The sequence below is a fragment of the Trachurus japonicus genome, chromosome 6 (genome assembly GCF_045865225.1).
Source record: "Trachurus japonicus isolate A0001 chromosome 6, Traja_1.0".
NCBI lineage: Eukaryota > Metazoa > Chordata > Actinopteri > Carangiformes > Carangidae > Trachurus > Trachurus japonicus.
Window position 1 is genome coordinate 22355153 of NC_140912.1, and position 18941 is coordinate 22374093.

Here is an 18941-nt window from a genome sequence, read left to right on the forward strand (position 1 = left end):
ACTCTCATCCCTGCTAACGAGGTAAAAGGAGGTGTGTGCGTGTGCGTATGTGTGTGTGTGTTACTCGGTTTCTGTGTGCTTATTGGAGGAAATGATAATTCCCTATTTTCCTGTGGAAGTCCTGAGTGATATATTCCAAGGCCAGAGTGATGATGTGTGCACCTCTCCTCTTTGAATATTAGAGTCTCATTACATGTGGTAATACAAGACTTTAATGTCAGTTGTTCCAGTCAAATGCTCTCCAGATGACGCTGTTGTGCCGGTCTGTTTGTGTACGTCTGTGTTTATTGTTTGTGAACAACAGAAAGTGTGTCTTCATACACTTAACATGTGATGCTCCAGTGTACACCTCTATCCTCCATTTTTTTTAAAGACCTCTTCGTCTTGTTTAGCAGTCTTATCAGTTGTATTTAATTTTTTTTTACTGACAGATTTACTCGCTGTGCTTAGGAAACTTGGTGCTCACACTAGACACAGTTTTACCGCCAGTGGCCCAGCAGTCAAATCAGAGAGCCGTACAAGAGAGGATTTAACCGACCCTCAGCTTAACCATAATAATAAGTGAAAAGACCTCAAATACATCATTGTCCTGTAGCCGTCCGCTGCATGCTAATAAAGAAGGGCCCATTGCTTTATTGCAAGGTGCCTCTATACTATGAGCTCTGCAGTAAATTTGCATCCAGAGTTACAGTATGCCCTAAAGTTTCAAGCAACAGCAACACTCGTGTGTAAAGAAATGGAAATCCCCTTTTTTTTTCTCTACTTCCATTTTTTCGGGTTAATGTGTTTATTGATTCTTTCACTCCATTCCTTTTTGTCATTCATTCATATACAGATATTATTGATTATTCATTAATGTGCAAATCAATGGGGTTCATTTGCGTACTGCTACAAAATCCAAATAATTCACCACCCAAAGCTAATGAAGTTGTGCTTGTGAATGTGAAATGAGATTTTTTATAATGTAGTCGTATCCCTTAAATTACCCAAACCACGGAGAGGCTGAGAGACAATGATGATGTGTTGTTTATGTGTGTTTGTGTGTGTGTGTGTGTGTGGACGTGCACATGTGCATGCGTGAAAGTGAGAAGGCTTTTGGCTTTGACAGGACAGAGCGCTCCAGCTTCCTACTGTTATGTAATCTGATAGGGAAAATCCAAGCTGCTACACACACAAACACACAAACACACACACACACACACAGTCTCCTTCCAAGACACACATGCACTCATCCACTACACAAATATGCTCAATTTGTGCTTCCTTTCATTACACACACAAACACAAACTGGTCATCACCATATGCTATCTTTGTCTGCCAATAGAGTGTCTGTCTGTGTGTGTGTGTGTGTGTGTGTGTGTGTGTATGGGAGAGAGTTTCCACTGGAGGTAGTTATTACCGGGTAACTAGGAATGTAGCCAATAGTGAAGGAGGGAGGAGCGTGATCTCTCTTCGCTAGTTACATGAGAGGAGTTGATTTGTTGATTTGCCTTCATTTTACTAATAGTGTTGAGTCTTTGAAGCGAAGGCCTCGTTCCCACTGAGGCCTCGCTCCTTCCTTCTGTAAAGTGGATCCTGTCAGTAGTCGACTTGAAAAGCATGAAAGATTGAGAAACTCCACCGGACCTTCGCTTCCTCAACATCTGCCATCTGAAAAGCCAAAAGTTGTGTCTGTTTACAACTCATAGAAGAGTTCCTTTCTTTTTCCTTTTTGCAGCTGTGTTTTGCTCTAATTACACATCTTCAAGACATGTAGCATCTTTTCTGTCTTTTGGAGCTCTTCCTGCTGCTGCATGCTAAAAGTGTAAAAGTGTAATGTGTATTACAAACGGTCCCCTTCTATGTACAGTCACTCTGGAGAGGTCAATACATATGATATTACCTGACCTGTCATAATCGTGACCACAGTTAAACACAGGCTGGACGCCTTTCAGCCGGGGTGGAAGAGGAATCTCGGACCACCGTAGTGTACTGTACCGCAGCACAAAGAGAAGAGATCCATGAGAGCAAGAAACAAAAGTGAAACAAGAACTTGAATCAATATTTGGCACTTAGTTTCCGCAGCTGAGCGCCTGGTTCCAGCTTCGGGTGGGTGAGATCTTGTGGTTATAGCAGAGCAGCAGAGATGTTGAATGGAATTAAAGCTGCAGACAGCTAGGGAGCTGTGTGAGCGGCGGTGACCACAGATTAACCTCTCGTCAGAAGACCTGAATGACCGGGAGGATCACATCACATGCAGGTTTTTTGTTTCCAGGAGATAACACCATAGGAGATGCCCGTGTGTGTGTCACCAATCATCATCATTCAACACAATGTGTTATAAACCCACACGGTGAGGTGAGGAGTAAACAAATAATGAGAATATTAACAATTACCTCACAGAGAGAGTGATAGAAACAGAGAGGGAAAATGGAAGATGAGAGAAGGGAGGGAGAATGTGTGTGGGTGTTGCGTACTCGCGGGACTTCGGCACTGCAGCATTCTTTCTGTGTGTGTGTGTGTGTGAAGAGAGAGAGAGAGGGAGAGGGAGAGGGTGAGTAAAGGTGGGGGGCACTCCTGGGACCCCTCCAGCACTGCAGCAGGTTGCGTGCATGCATGAGTGTGTGTGTGTGTGTGTGTGTGTGTGTTGTGTGTTATGTGTGTATTCTTCAGCCCCCACACAACCAGTGGGTCAAGCTCACACACACACACACACACACACACACAGACACCCCCTGCATCAGCCCCCCCTCTGCCCCTGGTTGCCATGGAAACACACCTTGAGCGAGCCCCCCAGAGAGGTGCACACTCCTCCTCCTTCCGTCCACTGCTCTCTTCTTTGCTGCACTCTTTCTTTCTTTCTTTCTTTCTTTCTCTCCCAACGCCTCCCTCTGTCAATCCCATCATCCCTCACTCCAGTCCTCACAATACTGTCCTCCTCTCTCTCTCTCTCTTTCTTTCCATCTCCCTCTCCTGCTACTTTTCCCTCGCTGTCCTCGCCATCGCTCGTCTGGCTTGGTTTACGGCCTTGATGCCGCAAGGGACCAAACACACACACACACACATACACATACATACACACAGCTTCGTGCTGTGAGGGGATGAGGGTGGGGGGGGGGTCGGGGGGAACAGGGAAGGGCAGTAATGGGGGGGGAAGACGTGAGCCCGAGGGACCCGGAGCAGCCCATACAGAGATAGAGGGAGGAGGGAGGAGGGGAGGAAGCTACCGAAGGAGTTTCCTTGCCCAGACTGGGAAAGGGTTAAGAGGTTTGTGTGTGTGTGTGTCTGTGTTGTGCATACTGTATGACTGTGCGGTGTGTGTGTGTGTGTGTGTGTTGGGGAAGGCGAGCACCTTAGGGATCCATCCCCAACACAAATCAAGGAGCTCATTTATGTTCTGCTGCATGTTGCAGGGGTGTGTGTGTGTGATGAGGCCAGCTTGAATGTGCTTTGTGTGTGTATGTGTGTGCAAGAGTGTGTGTATTGGTGTGACGGGGACAATGCCACCTGGTCCCTCTCCTCTGGTCAATTAGCAGAGAAAGGAGGGTAATGGGAGAATGAGACTGAGGGAGAGCATGAGCAATGAGGGTGTGTGTGTGTATGTGTATGCTCTGATAGTGGAATTGTAATGATGAGTCCTACTGCAGTGTGTTGTGCACTTCTCTCTGTCTGTGTGTCCTCCCTCCTTCCCTGCTTCTGTCCATTCACACACAGTATACTACATTACACTGTGTCCTCGTGTTGTTTCCAGTTTCCACTTTTCTTCCAGTCTTCTCAGACTTGAGCTTTTTTTCAAGATGCACCAGTTGTTCTACAGATGTTCAGCCGCCACTCACCAATTTCCTGTGTGTCTGTGTCTCTCTATCTCACCCCATCACTCATCTTTTTGTCCACTGCCCACTACGATAATAATAGGTATATATAACACATTCAGGTTGACAGTTACAAACACTACATGTCCGTGGTGAACACTTAAACTGAACACTAGTATGAAGAAAGTGTGGGTGAAAAGACCAAGGTCAGGTATTATATTCCCTGTGGAGGTGCCCTGGTTAACACCAGAGTTGGCATGGCAACAAATCAAGAACATGACATTGTCAGTACAGTTCTATGACTAATCAGACAGAGAAGCTTAAAATGGTGAGTCCATCAGATGGATATATTTGTACTGTATTACGCCTTCCACAGTGGAATAATAACCGTAATATTTAAATGTTTAAAACAATTACCAGTTTAACAAAAGAGTAGCAGGACACGACTCGATGCACGTTGTTGCAAAGTAGCTACATTCTTCTTAGACAAATTAGCGCCAAGGATATAAGGCATAAAATAGTCCCCAAACCTGCTTTGATGTGCATTTAAAAAGCCAGAAAAGTTCATATTCTGTTTTGTGAGAACAAACTCCGAGTCCTAACCTTCACCCTGCACCCCCCGCCCCCCCCTTCTCTCTCTCTGTCTCTCTCTCTCTCCTCTCATCCCTCTCTCCCCTGTGTTCTCTGTCCCAGCATAGGCCTCCCAGGGCTGTGTGTGTCTGTGTGTGTGTGTGTGTGTGCGTGTGTTGTGCTGGTGGATCAAATGCACTCTGTGAGGCAAAGCGTAACGGCAGGATGCTGTACGGCTCTGTCATCTCACTATGGGTCACATACACACACACACTCGCTCACACATGGACCGGGTCTCAGAGGGGGACAGCATACAGACACTGCGGTCCCCCCACACACTGATCAAAACAATGTATTTGTCAGAAAAGAGAACTCTTTCATGGGACACACGCACACACACTCACACACACACACACACACACACACACACACACACACACACACACACACACACACACACACACACACACAGGCGTTGGAGGCCTCTCTCTATGCCCTTGTTCCGGACAGCCCAATTATCTCTCTGCACCTCACTGTTTTCCCTTCAGTTCTCCCTTTCTCTCTCTGTCTGTCTGTCTGTCTCTCTCTCCCACTCTCTCACTTCAGTTTTGTCTTTTGTCATCGGTAGACATTTTTTTATTCCACTGGCCCTGTAATCGATTGACATTTAATTAGCTTCTAAAGTTTCCTAAGTAAGGCTGACGGCTTTACTGACGTCATCTGTGTGTGGTACCCCAAACACACACATGCACATATGTTATGATGCTGTTGAAATGATCAATCAACAGTTTTAATTGTTAATAAATTGGTCAATTACTGTAAATTCTGCTTGTTCTAGCTTCTTATAAATGTGAGAGTTTGTCGATTTTCCTTGTTTTTAGGGTGTAGACCTTAACATATCACATGCGTTCAATTATGAGCCACGTGATTGGAAAAAAAATCTTTTTTTAAATTATTTTTTTTATTTCTTTCTTCAATTCATCCATATCATGCATACACATACACAAAAAACATACCCTCTCATGCGTGCATATACTGATTAATACAAGAATAATATGTTACAAGTCATCAAATTAATAATAACAGTAATAATGACATAACACAAGTATCAAGTGAGAAATGGAACGAAAATTGAAAAGAAAAGATTGATTGTTTAAATAATCATCATGCCTCGGTGGTAACAACACAGGCATAAAGCTATTGTACAACAACAGGCTGTGCTGCCTTATGTAGAATAGCTCACTCAATTACACAGTCTTCTTCCACTGTATAAATGTGGTTAACTAGGTTTTTCTGCAGTTTAAGGTTTTACAGCCAACCTTTACTGCTCTCTCTATCAGACCAGAGAGGATGTTGCCGTCTATTATCTTGGACTGTGGGTAACCGGTGCATCGGTGTGTACTGTACATGTGAAGGTAGCCGATGTTTGACCACTTTTCCCTGGCCGCGTGGGAGAGTGTGTGACAACTTCTGAAGAAAGCATCACTCCTGCTGAGGCCAAGATCTTAAAGGTGCCATCTACAGAGACCCCCAGCACACACTGAGATAAACACACACACACTGAGATCACTCGATCACTAGGTATTACTTACTTATTCACCCTCCACCTCCACCTGTGCCATGTGCATCTATTTCTATTTGTCTTTTGCTCATTTTTTTTAAACTTGAAAACATCATTTTCTCCTTTTAATGACTAAAAGTGTACTTTTTTACTAAGACAAAGGATATTACAATGAAAATATGAAATATGACGATTAAACTGGTTGCACTGTTCACTCCTCCTTCTCTCTCTCTCTCTCTGTGTGTCTCACTCCATGTGACTCTCCTGCTGTTTCAATCTCCTAGTAAATGATAATGAACCTCTATCTGTCTCAGTATGTCTCGGACACACTGGCGCCCCACACAACCTAGCAGCCTTTGAGGTTTGTGTGTGTCGGTGTGCGTGGAATGGGGATGTTTGGGGACCGGGACCATGGAGCATACCATCTCAATCATATAAGCACATGCGGCACCCACACACACACACACACACACACACACACACACATGCACACAAACACACCCACAGCTATTGAGGCAGGATTAGGGCACCCTTGTGACGGCCTTTGAGGCAAGGGGAGATAGGAATCTTTGTGTGCGTGCGGGTATTAGTCAGTATGGGTGTCATGGATGTATGATTGAAGACGTTATTAACCCCGCGACCCCCTGCAGCGCTGCAGCTGAAGTTTTGCAGACTGTTTGAATGTGTGTTATGTATGAACGTGTTGTATGTACACACTCGCGCCACACGAGTTAAGTGACAAAAAGCAGAAGACGCATACTGTGTTCTCCATGAATTGTCTGTGTGTATCCCAGAGAGAGGGTGTGTGTGTGTGTGCATATTCGTGTGTGCAGCTCCACAAGGGGTCACAGATTGGTCCGTAGAAGACACCATCTGATGTCTCCGGGCAGTACGGTCCTATGGTGTGCATGTGCCTGTGTGGTCCCACATGGTGTGTGTGTATGTGTGTGTGTGTGTGTGGGGGCGACTGGGGCATCGGTCCTGTATGGTACAATGGTGATAAGGACAACAGGCAGGGGACCTGGTCGTCAAGGGGTGCATATGTGAGTGTGTGTGTGTGTGTGTGTGTGTGTGTGTGTGTGTGTGTGTGTTTATGACGCCCACCTTTCATCTGGCCTTTCACTGTGGGTGCTGTGATGTCACTCACACCTTCTTAAAATAGACACAGATACACACAAACGCACAAACACCGGTATAATCCCCAAGTGTGAGTGATGATGGGGGGATGGAGGCTGGTCGCACATCGTCTCCTCTCTGTTTGTCATGAAGATGTACCTGATCATATTAGAGAGTGATATAAGCTCTCGGTCTCACATATTACTCATTTACACCAGAGCACCGCATGTGCAATAATGTGACTCATGCTCTGACAAATTGTGACATCTAAAAAAATAGAAATGCCTCACACACACACAGTCTCAGCAGCCTGAACAAATGGCTCAATGAATGAAGGCCTCCGTACCGGACAGAAAAGAGAAATTCATAGATTCAAAAATGGGGGAAAATAAGTGTAAGAGTATCGGTGAAAAGGCTGAAACAAAGGGGTGAGGGGTTTGAACCGGATCCCTCACAAATTAATCAGCAAGTGATGGACCAAGAGGGACGATAAGGAGACACGTAGGGAGGAATGGGCAAAGTGAGCAATGGATGAGTGACTGCATTGGGGGAGGGCGGATAACGAGGACATGGGGAGGGAAGGAAGGATGGCTATTGGAAGGGCAGATCATCCACAGCCCCAGTGGGGAGGACAGACAATTACCAGTTGGGGCAGATATGGCACTGGGGTTGGTGTGTGCGCGAGTTGGGGGAGTGTACGTGGCAGAAAGGGGGGAGAAAAAAAAATGAAATGAGAATGTGCAGCGGGGGGAGAGAGGGAGAGTATTATTCAACATATATTACAATGTCTGTCTGTCCAACTCATTTGATCTGGAGCTGAGCTTTACATTTACTATTCAGTGAAAAATGTTGCTAGTTGAGGGTGAAAAGTTCAACTGTTTCCAATACAATTTAGTTTATTCTAAAATGTGACGATGCATAAGAAATAAGTTAATTGTTGCTCATATAAATATGTATTCTGTCTATCACTATTACCGACAGCATCTTATAGTTTTTGTATGAGCTTGAGGCATCTGTCATGTGTGTTGTATCAGTGTTCTAAAATGTCATGTTGTTGTTTTCGTGTTGCTTAATCCAACCTACACATGCATGTCTGTCTCCTATTTGCAGAGGAGGGCATCAATCACGAATGCAAGCTGTGTAACCAGATGTTTGATTCACCTGCCAAGCTGCTTTGCCACCTGATAGAGCACAGCTTCGAAGGCATGGGAGGTACCTTCAAGTGTCCCGTCTGCTTCACAGGTGACGCTCACACACACACACACACACACACACACATACACACACACATTCACCTTCAAGGACAGTAGCAAACGTTAATCCTACTCACTTGTGTCCTGTCTATTTTTGTATTTGAATTTGAATTGTACTGTACGTTTAAAAACAAGTCAGCACACAACAGGAACACAACTAATCTAGTACACTAACACAAACCATGATCTGTATATATTCTGTAGTGCTAAACATTATTTTTTCTTATACTGAATGAATAAAATAGACATGTTTTGCTTAGTTTTTTATGCTGTATTGTCTGTCATTTAATGTTATATTTGTGAATATTCGTTCAAATATTCGTTCGCCACACATGGTGTAAGCACCAGAGTTGTCGCAGCTTATCACAATTTGTATGCTGATGTTAATAAAAATGCCAGATGAGGTTAATACTGTTGCTAGAAGCAGGGTTACCTCTTAAATCTCTCCTGACATCAGCTCTGGTACCTGTTGTGGCACAGAAATGGCTCTCTCTGGGTTCCCCACATCATGCTACATTGAATAAATGTGCTGTAATGGCTGTAAAGTTTCTGGTTTGGGGTAAACAGTAACAACGCATTAGGAATATCCATTGTTTTACGCTTCTAACTGTGGGAGTAATATTCCAGTGGGGTGCCACTGCTAAAGAAGCACCAACTGTGTGTGTGTGTGTATGTGTGTGCAAAATTTCATGTAATAACCACCAAAAACCCCCCCCAAAAAGCAAAATATGAAATACCTAATGCCTTTGCAATCCACTGGAGGGCTGAAACAAAATGCTGGATGACCAAATTAGGCGTGTGGTATTCACTGTGCCTACAGTATTTTACCAGCAACTAAGTCAGCACCTTTGCTCTCTCTCTTCCTTGTTCAATCTCTGACTGTCTATCCCTATATGCTCTCTCTCTTTCTCTCTCTCTGTCACTCCATCACTCCTTCCCCCTCTCCTCCCCCTCCCCATCCCCCTCCCCCTCAGTTGCTGAGTTTGTCTTGTGTTGTGTGCCTCCCCCCAGGTACACAGCAACGCTTTAAACTTTAACTCTATTCCTTGGTGGCTTATGAATTAGTAAGATGGGCACCACTCCTACGGGGAGGCTTAATAATTCAACACATACACACTCACAGCGAAAACCAAAAGTTTACTGAAACAAAGGGGAGAGAAAGAAAGAAAAGAGTATATGAGACAACACTGGAGCGGAAGTTAAAAAAGAAGAGATAATTTATTGATAAATATCACAAGGTCTGCTGAGGATAGCTCTTCCTGTTTTCTCTCCTCCTTTCTCCTCCCTCTCTTTAATCCCATTCACTCCCTCCATTTGCTTTGTGTGTGTTTGTGTGGTTATTTGTACAGAAACAAAAAAAAACCCAGTTGCCATTTGGTTCTTTGCCTACAGTGGATAGTCTGGCCGTTGTTTTGCACTGTTAACTTTAACTGCCCAGTTGTAAACAGGCCAGTACCTCAGTAGATCAGATCAGATGCACCTGACCGGGTTGCAGATCATTCTCCTTCTACAGCCCACCGCTCCCAGCAACACACACAACCACAACAAAGCAGATCCAACAAAGTCCCGACCAGACACGGCTGTTTTTGAGCTCATTTCCTCCAGCTTTTAGCCCTCTGAACTATCTTTGATGCCTTTTAGCTTTAATAGACATTGGACGACTTTGTTAATCAAATGCACGCTGTGTTAACTCGTAGCATGGTTGTTGTTCTTCCAGTGTTTGTGCAGGCCAACAAGCTCCAGCAGCACATTTTCGCCGTCCACGGCCAGGAAGACAAGATCTACGACTGTTCCCAGTGTCCGCAGAAGTTCTTCTTTCAGACAGAACTACAGGTAGGTCCCCTCAATTCAGTCCCTGTGTTATGATGTGAGTCTCTCTTGTCTGTCTCTTTTTGCTGTTGCTGTGTGGCAGGAATTAAAGGGATAGTGCGTGCAGGTGCAGACGCTGCAGTGAGCGGACAAGGAGAGTCTATCAGAAAATGTAGTCGACTGTTATTCTCAGTCCAAACAAGATACGTACCCACCTGAGAAGAATACCTCCATACTTCAACACCCTCGTTCTCTTCCTCCTTAAATCTCTTTCTTATCTTCCCTCCATCCCTCAGTATACAGTAATCTCAGTAGCTCCCTCCGTCCCTCTCGACTTCTTGTGTTTCACTGAATCCTCCATTTACCGTTCATCTCCATATTCTCCGTCCAGCCCTCTGTTCATCCCTCCGTCCCTCTCTTTCCATCTCTCCTCATGAGGTCTGAGTAGGGTTCTGGCAAGCTTCATGTCATTAAGGTCCAGACACACCTGAGTGTGTGTGTATATGTGCACGTATGTGTGTGTGTATGAAAGGCAAGAGAGGCTATAAGTCACCCAAGAGTAGGTCCTGGGCCAGCTGTGGCCAGGTCTGTGATGATGTAAACCCTCCTGTCCTCCTCCATCTCTTGTATTCCTCTGGCAGCGGACGACTGACCTGCAAAATCTTCAGGCCGAACATCAGTCCTGTTAAAGACGAAATCTGTAACTCACGCTGTCACTTGCTGCATTAACTGCAGATGTGTTAGTTTAAAGTAAAAGATTTTGTGGAAAGTTGTGTGAAGCCCTGCAGATTATACGAATCTGCCAGAAAGCATGAAAAATTCAGCAGCTCTTGAAGGATGAGACTTCCAGGTTTCTGGATCGAATTTTCATGTGTAAAAATACAAACACGGTGTATAGTACATTGCTTCCAGGATGTGGCTGTGATTTGAGGATAATTTATTGACACTGTCAAACAGGACAGGTGCAACCTTGTGACAAAGTGATCAGCATGTCTCATTAGCAGAGTATTTGGTCCATGTTCAGTGGTGATTAATGATTGAGACGTCAGATTTAAATAGGAAAGAATGTCTTATTTTCCTATTTGACTGACCCATACATACATTCACTCTCCATTTATCCCTCTTCTCTGCTCTCTATATATTTACTGGCCTTGACCTTGCAGCTGAAAACTTAACATGGTCCGCTGTGCAGTCAGTAATGCTGATAAACACTAATAGAAGGTGTTCACTCTATAGTAAACGCTGTGCTTGCTGTAGTGATTATTTGATTGTAAGAAGGCCTCTGCAGCCACTACACACACACACACACACACACACACACACACACACACACACACACACACACACACACACACAGACACACACACACACACACACAAAGTGGCAGTGATACAGGGCCGAAGGAGGTGGGCATATGGCTGGCCAGTCCATTTAACAGCAGGGCGACTGCTGGACCCTGTCGGTTAATGTCCGCACACAGTCACCACTCACATGCCACGCATTCCTGCTCACGTCCTCACACCTGTACATACACAAACACACACTCTATACGCCACACACACACACATATCTGCTCCTCTTCTACATAGACTCCATCTCACATTTACTATAAAGCTAACTTGAGCGAATGTTTTGATTTTGTTGATGCACCTCATCTTTTTTCGGGCTGACTCTGGTAAAGTCAGAGTGAGATATGTGGGTTTTTTATTCTCTGTGAGTTGCCGTGGATTTTATAGCTATACAGCTCTACCAGCAGATAGGTATCTCATAGATCAGCTCATCTGAGTCTGCTCAGGTCACATGAGTTTAATTCTGTTGTTTTCATTCCAGTTAAGTTGAGCTCAGTTCAACTTTTTTTTCCCTCCCTCAGCTCCTTGTACTTCTTCTTCCTCTTTGGCTGCTGCACTGTGGCTATATCCATCTTGTTACTCTTTGGTCCTAGCCCAAGTGTGTGTGTGTGTGCGTGCATGTCTGTGTGCGTGTCTGTGTCTATGTGTGTGTGAAAACTTGCAGCCCGAGCCCGACCTGCCACAGCTCCATTGCCCCATGGGAGGGCTCTCTAAGTGGGCTAGACAGAAAGGCTGACTGAGGGAGATGGAGAGCTACAACCATGGAGGTTAATGCCACTGCTAGCTGTTATCGCATGTGTGCGAGTTTGTGTGTGTGTGTGCATGCGTCTGCCACAGTAAGTGGAATGGGGTAATTTGTGTGTGCGTGTGTGTGTGTTTTAATGAGGTGCGGATGGATGAAGAAGGCTGGTTGGCCAGCTAGAAAAGGCTTTGGCCTCTTTCAACCCCTCAGAGGGGCCATATGATGTTCAGCTCTCTCTCTCTTTCTCTCTCTCTCCCTCACACACCCACACACCCAACGGCCATTGCAGCATGGACACGTCGCTGCATCATCCTCTCTCCCTCCTCTCATCGTCCCCTTCTTTCCATCTCCATCCGCAAACAAAAGTCCTCACTTTCTCTCCGCCGCTCTCTCAATCGCTCGCGTTTACATCTTCCTATCCATCTCCGGCGCATCCATACCACAATTTTTCACTTTCTCTCTTCCTGTTTCTCTCCCTACTCTCTCTGTCTGACTCCCCCCCATCTGTCCCAGAAGAACCAGCCCCTATGCATATTTTAGCCCCTCTCCTCTCTTCCTCTCTTCTGTGCCTCTCCCCAGTGCCCCATAAATAGTGCAGACGTAAGCTGGTAAATAAGAAATGTTTTGGTGTGTGTCTGTGTGTATGTGTGTGGGTGTGTAAATAAGAAATGCTGTGGCCCTGATCAGTGAGGCCCTTCTGGATCTCTCTCTGCCTTTACTCCCAGACTTCACAGACGACTTTCTTATTCTCTCTGTTTTAGTTTCTTTCTTTCTTTCTTTCTTTCTTTCTTTCTTTCTTTCTTTCTTTCTTTCTTTCTTTCTTTCTTTCTTTCTTTCTTTCTTTCTTTCTTTCTTTCTTTCTTTCTTTCTCTCTCTCTTTCTCTCTTTCTTTCTCTGTCTCTCATACATTTGTCTCCACCATCACCAAAAATCAATTGTTTTATATTACATGGATACAATCCATTGGTTAAACACACTGAGTGCTGCAGTTAAATGATTGTTGATAACTGAGTCCCTCTTGTAGAAGCATCTCATCCAGCTCTATATCAGCTCCTTCTCTCCCTCTATGTTTTTTTTTTCCTGACAGACTTCTTGATCTCCACATTTTTCTTAGGCCTCCAGGGGGTGCTATCCTGCAGCTCCTGCCCTCAATGCTTCCTCCTATCCCTCGCTTCATCCATCACACTTGCACTCCTCCCCAATCATCCCCCTTTTTTCTGCCTCTGCCTCTGTTGTGCTACACCATCTCCTTTAGCTCTAGTAAATATTTAAACACTTCTAGATGGGTGGATTGCTGGTCAGATGAATAAATGGATGGATGTGGGGGATCCTCTTTGTTTGTTTGTGTGCCGATTCCCTCGACCGGATCTTGCCCCTTTTTCCACATTGACCCCCCTACACACACACACAAACACACACACACACACACACACACACACACACACACACACCCTTCCTCCCCTCGTCTCAGCGGTGTGGAATATTTGAGAGTTGTGCAACCGCAGAGTCAAGCGGGGATCTCTTCCCACGTTGATGCAATTAAAAGAACATGTAGTGTACACATACAGTGATGGATGGATGACAGGACACAGTGATGATGGGAAAGCAGGAAAATTAAAGAAATATTAAAAAGCCCTCAAAGCAAAAGTAATTAATTTTGTTAGAGCAGAGCTGCACAGACAGTTCAATGTCTTTGGTTCAGATCAGGGCAGAGTGTGTGTGTGTGAGTGTGTGAGAGAGAGGGTGAAACAAGCTGTGTTTAGTAGTCTGTCTGTGAATAATGTTGTCTTTGTCTTTGTCTGAATCTAAGAGCCTCACTGTCTCCCTCTAACTGAATTATGGAAAGGTGTGGATGTGGCTGAACTGGCAATAGGGTTTTGTGTGTGTACGACGTACATACGTGTGTGTGTGTGTGTGTGTGTGTGTGTGTGTGTGTGTGTGTGTCTGTCGGTTTTGCTTGTGTCTGGGTGTTGGTGTTGGGTGTTGAGTGTTGAGTCAAGTCATAGTATGTACTCTCTGATCCATATATCCCTTGGCTGTGTGTGTGTGTATGAGTGAATTTGATCCGTATCCCTGTGGCGTTCCAGGGGAGCGTACTCAGCTGCCCCACTGTTCACTGGGAGACTCTTGTGTTATTAGAATGGGGACCTGGGACACACACACACACACACACACACACACACACACCCTCTCTCACACTCTCTCTCTCTCCTCCCTGAATCCCTGGACTTGAAGCTATTTGCAGACAAAGACAAAAAGAGATTCAAAACAAAAGAGAGACAGTCAGTCAGCCTTACCTGGTGCTGTATACTGGCACTACTGCTGTACCACAGCTACTGTTTCTGCCATTAGGAAGTAGTAGTCATTGTTGTGCTGAGTTGAACTAGTTGAATATCATGTCAGTGTATCAAAACTAGAGGCAAAGATACACAAACGAATGAAGAAAAATGTTTTTAAAGAAAATTAAAAAGACGATACTGTCATTGTGTTCAACTGTCCTTTGTCTCGGCAGAATGTTCTCCTGCTCTGACCACCTGAGGAGAAATTGCATACACATTGTGCTGGTATCTGTTATCACCGATGTGTTTCTTTGTTTCATACTGTGAATGCAAAGCACATTCTGTTCATGTTGGATGTAAATACAAGGCAGACAATCTCAATGTGGGATCAGTTAATCATCTGGAAATGTTATATTGATGTGCATGTACACCTGTGTGTGTCTGCATTGAAGCCTCTAGGAACTTCCCACCAGAAAAAGCGCAAAAAGGCACACACACACAGTGGGTCGCAGTGAGGAGGAGAGGGAGATGGAGAAATGAATTAAAAGAAGTTACTTTGATGCTTTGATATAAAGCAGGGGAACAAATAGACAGATGCAGAGAAACAAAAAGATGGGCAGAATGAGATAACGTGGGATAAAGAGATAAACAGAGGTAGGGACAGATACAAAGGAATTACACTATGTGAGCCAGCACCTGGAGGGTCTCTAACAGCTTGGACCGTGTTCTTGTCATTTTGTGTGTGTATTTGTGTGCGTGTGTGACAGGTGAGCAGAGGCAATGTGTCACAGAGCAGGACAGACTCTGCGTGGCGTGGTGTTCTATCAACCCTGCCAAAATACACTCATACACACATGGGCCCAGCGCTCGCAAACACACCGCACCTCAACGCTTCAGCGGCTGAAAAATAACCTTATAGCAGATGATATGTGGCGACGGTTAGTTCAGACGTTTCACTCTGACTTCTCCAGCTCTTTCATCAGTTTCTCTCACTCATTTCTTACCTCCATGATGGGCAACATTCTTTTTTTCTTTTTTTTTTGCTCTGGAGATGTTTAATTCTGACTTTGAAGAATATCATTTGAAACAAACCATAAGCCTGCAAACAAACTTTGGCACAAAAAGTTCAGTACGATTTCATGTCACTGGAAACAAATTGTTATAGTTTGACATTTTCTGACAGTTGTTTGGTTAGAGTACGACAATAATCAGCTATTTGTCATGTCTTAGTTTTCTATTTATGAATTTTATTTTATGTATCTATTTATGTTTTTCCTTGTTTATCTATATTTATACATTTTTAATAAGACTGCACATTTAGCTTGGAGAAACACAATTTAGCTTTGCTGGAAACTTGTGTTGTGTAGTCTGAATGACATCTGAAACTACTTCACTTCATCTTTGAAATCGAAGTAGTATTGAGTGGCACATCAGTTTTTATGAGAATAGATAAAATGTCAGACTTTATAAATGTTTTAAATTTATTTATTTTCTATCTTGTCTGTATTATCATTTTATAGCAGTATGCAGTGGGTTTCTCTGGAATTGCACTATAGATATTAACTCAGTGGTTCCTGCAAATTAATTTTCTGTCTATTAACTAATTGATTAAGTGACTAATTTCCTCTCTTAGGGGGATGCATGTTTTTTTTAAACTTTTTTTTAAAGGCCTTTTAAAACAGTATTAGAGTAAATGAATCCTATTTGTGTTCCAGGTTTTACTGATGTGCCTTCCTGTTGTTTTAATTGTCTCAGGTCTCCTTCTAATTATCCTGTGATCCCTGTTGGAGTCTTGATCCTCTGGTTGAGGAACCACTAAGATTATAAAAATGCCTGTACATTCTGTCATTCAGTCTTATCAAAGCCCAGTCAGTGCCTCCTCTACTGAAAATTAAAACGATCAAAGTGAAGTGTTTGGCTGGCAGCAGCCTCTTCAGGCACATACACACGGTGTACTGTATCAATGCTCTCTCTCTCCCTCTCTCTCTTCTGCTCTGTGCTCTCTGATAAATTTGTACTTGTTAATCATTCAGTGTGTAGTAGAAACTCCCCTCCGTTCCTTCCTCCCTCCATCCTCCGTGTCCATGTCATCCACCCGTCCTCCCACGGCCTCGTCACGGTGACACTCGGCCCAGCGCTGCGGTTCACCTCGGCTCCTTTCACCCATCCATCCTTCCTCGGCTCGTCCAAGAAACGCAAACAGATTCTTTTGTCTTTCTTCACTCACCCTCTTTTCTGTGCGTGCTCTCTCTCGCTGCCAGTTTATGGGTGCATGGTAATCAAAAAATCTGTCTCCCGGGGGACTCGATGCGGATTGGACGTGTGCAATAATATGACAGTGACACGGAAAGACAACACGGTCTGCTGCTGAATTATGAGCTCTTGTGTGTACAGGATGGTTCATGTCTCTGCATTCATTTGTACATTGTGTGTGTGTGTTTGTGTGCGTTTTTCTGCCTCCTACGCATGATATATATATTCAGTGCTGCCTGTATTTTTATCCATATTTTTGAATGCTTGTGGTAATGTTTGTGTGTGTTGTCACCCATGTCTACAGGCTCCAGTCCTCATCTGGCACTGGCCACATTCCTCGGCTCAAAGTATTGTGTGTGTGTGTGTGTGTTTGAGAGAGCGAGAGAGACGGATCATTAATTTTTTGAACCCTTCCCCATTTTTCTCTATAATGGTGTGACTCAAATGTGTCATGTGGCGTTCAGGAACAATCGTTTTTTCATGCTGCAGGTGAGGTCATTTCCTATTTTGTGTAACAGCTTTCAGCAGGGAACCCTTACCTTTTGCTGTGAAGCCGGTGTCGATCTATGGGTGTTTGCCTTTGGCGTTGTGCGCGCACGCATGTGTGTTTGTGTGCTCATCATGCTGTGAGTGTATTCTGGGTCGTGTTTACTGATCCAAACCTGGTTGTTTGGGCCAGTAGCAACGGGAGAGGGGAAGTCCCCGTGGGAGAAAAAAAAGGGAAGGAGCGCTCCAAACAGGACATGGTCAGAGGGGTCACCCTGGGTGGGGTGGAAGAGGAGAAGAGCGGTGGACATCGTGACTTGGCTGGAAAGAGGGTGAAGGAGGGTGAAGGGGAGGTTTCAGATAGATGATTTGAGGATATGTGTTAGGTGTCGTTTACAATAGGAGGAAGAGAGACAGAGGGATGATGGGAAAAAGACGGGGGCCGAGACGGACAGAGAGAAATGGAAGAGTGGGAGGGAGGAGCAGGGAATACGTGTCAGCGGGAAGTTAAGGGCAGGGGGTGCGTTTATTTTCGATCTGCTCCCGAGGCAGCATCCTGTCCTGGACGGGTGGGGCTAAAGACAAGCCAGGGAGCAGAGGAAACGGGCTAAGACAGCCCATCTGCTAGTCCCAGACACACACACATACATACACACACACGCGCACATGCACACACGCACACACTGAGAGAGAGAAAGAGAGAGAGACACAGAGACACTCACTCTGTTGGAAGAGTGTCAACTCTGAGCTATAAATACACTGAACCCAAAGAAGACCACAAGGCGACTAAGGTGATTTTTCATTTAGTGTTAAAAACAGCAGTGGAGATGGGGCACACGTACACTCACACAAACACACACACCCCCACTCTTCTACACACCACGCACGCACACACAAAACGCTTGGACACACACCCTTTGGAGTGCCTCCAGTTACCCCGACGTACACACACTTGACACAAATTCACGTACTGACAGACGCTCAGCACACTCACACACACTCACACACACTCACACACACACAAGCAGGATTGTTCCAACAGGAGTGTTTCCACTTCCTGTGTCTGTAAGAGACTTGGCATCGACATTTTCAAGTGTAGTCATTACATCATTACAGAAGCAGCACGGACTAGAGTTAGCGTGTGTGTGTGTTCAACAAGTTTTCATATGACCCATAGGAGTGTATGAGCAGCAGGTGTAGTGGACTTTTGACGTCATGGCTACAATTATCAGCGCTGTTCAGGCTGTGTAGTGGCCATGGACAAAAGGAACTGGGCCGATCACGTGTGTCACACAGGAAATGAGCGGGGGTTTGTGTGTTACAGGTCTGTGGCGTGTCGACTAAACCAGCCCAACCTCTGATCTCACCACACTTGGCCCCATAACTCCCTCCATTTCTCCCATCATCATTCCTACTGTAAGGCTAGAGTTCAGCTAACAATAAAGGCAGATTAGATTTTCCTATAACAGTGAATCACAACAAGCTTTCTGCGCTGCATGGGTAGCCTATCGATGGTGTTGTGTGTGTGTGTGTGTGTTGGTGTGCACAAACAAACAATACTGTATCAGTTGAAAGTGTGATCGCTTTCATCCTCATGTTGTCTCAGTGTGATGTTACAGGATGAGTGTTTCTTCCACTTTGATTCGGGGCAGATGGAGCATGAACAGATATCTGTGTGTTTCAGTGGTAGAGGGAGGAGCTGGCCATGTATAACACTTTGCACATACACAC

The 18941-nt window shown here is 44.8% G+C and overlaps 1 protein-coding gene across 2 annotated transcripts in view; it reads left to right on the forward strand.

Annotated features, from left to right (window-relative positions):
- znf423 (zinc finger protein 423) overlaps positions 1–18941 on the forward strand; it is a 144286-nt gene that overhangs the window by 120113 nt on the left and 5232 nt on the right. For both annotated transcript variants that reach the window (XM_085779859.1, XM_085779858.1), the window contains 2 exons: positions 8150–8281; positions 10010–10125. In XM_085779859.1, coding sequence (XP_085635985.1) covers positions 8150–8281; positions 10010–10125 — 248 coding nt within the window. The remainder of the gene's footprint in view (positions 1–8149; positions 8282–10009; positions 10126–18941) is intronic.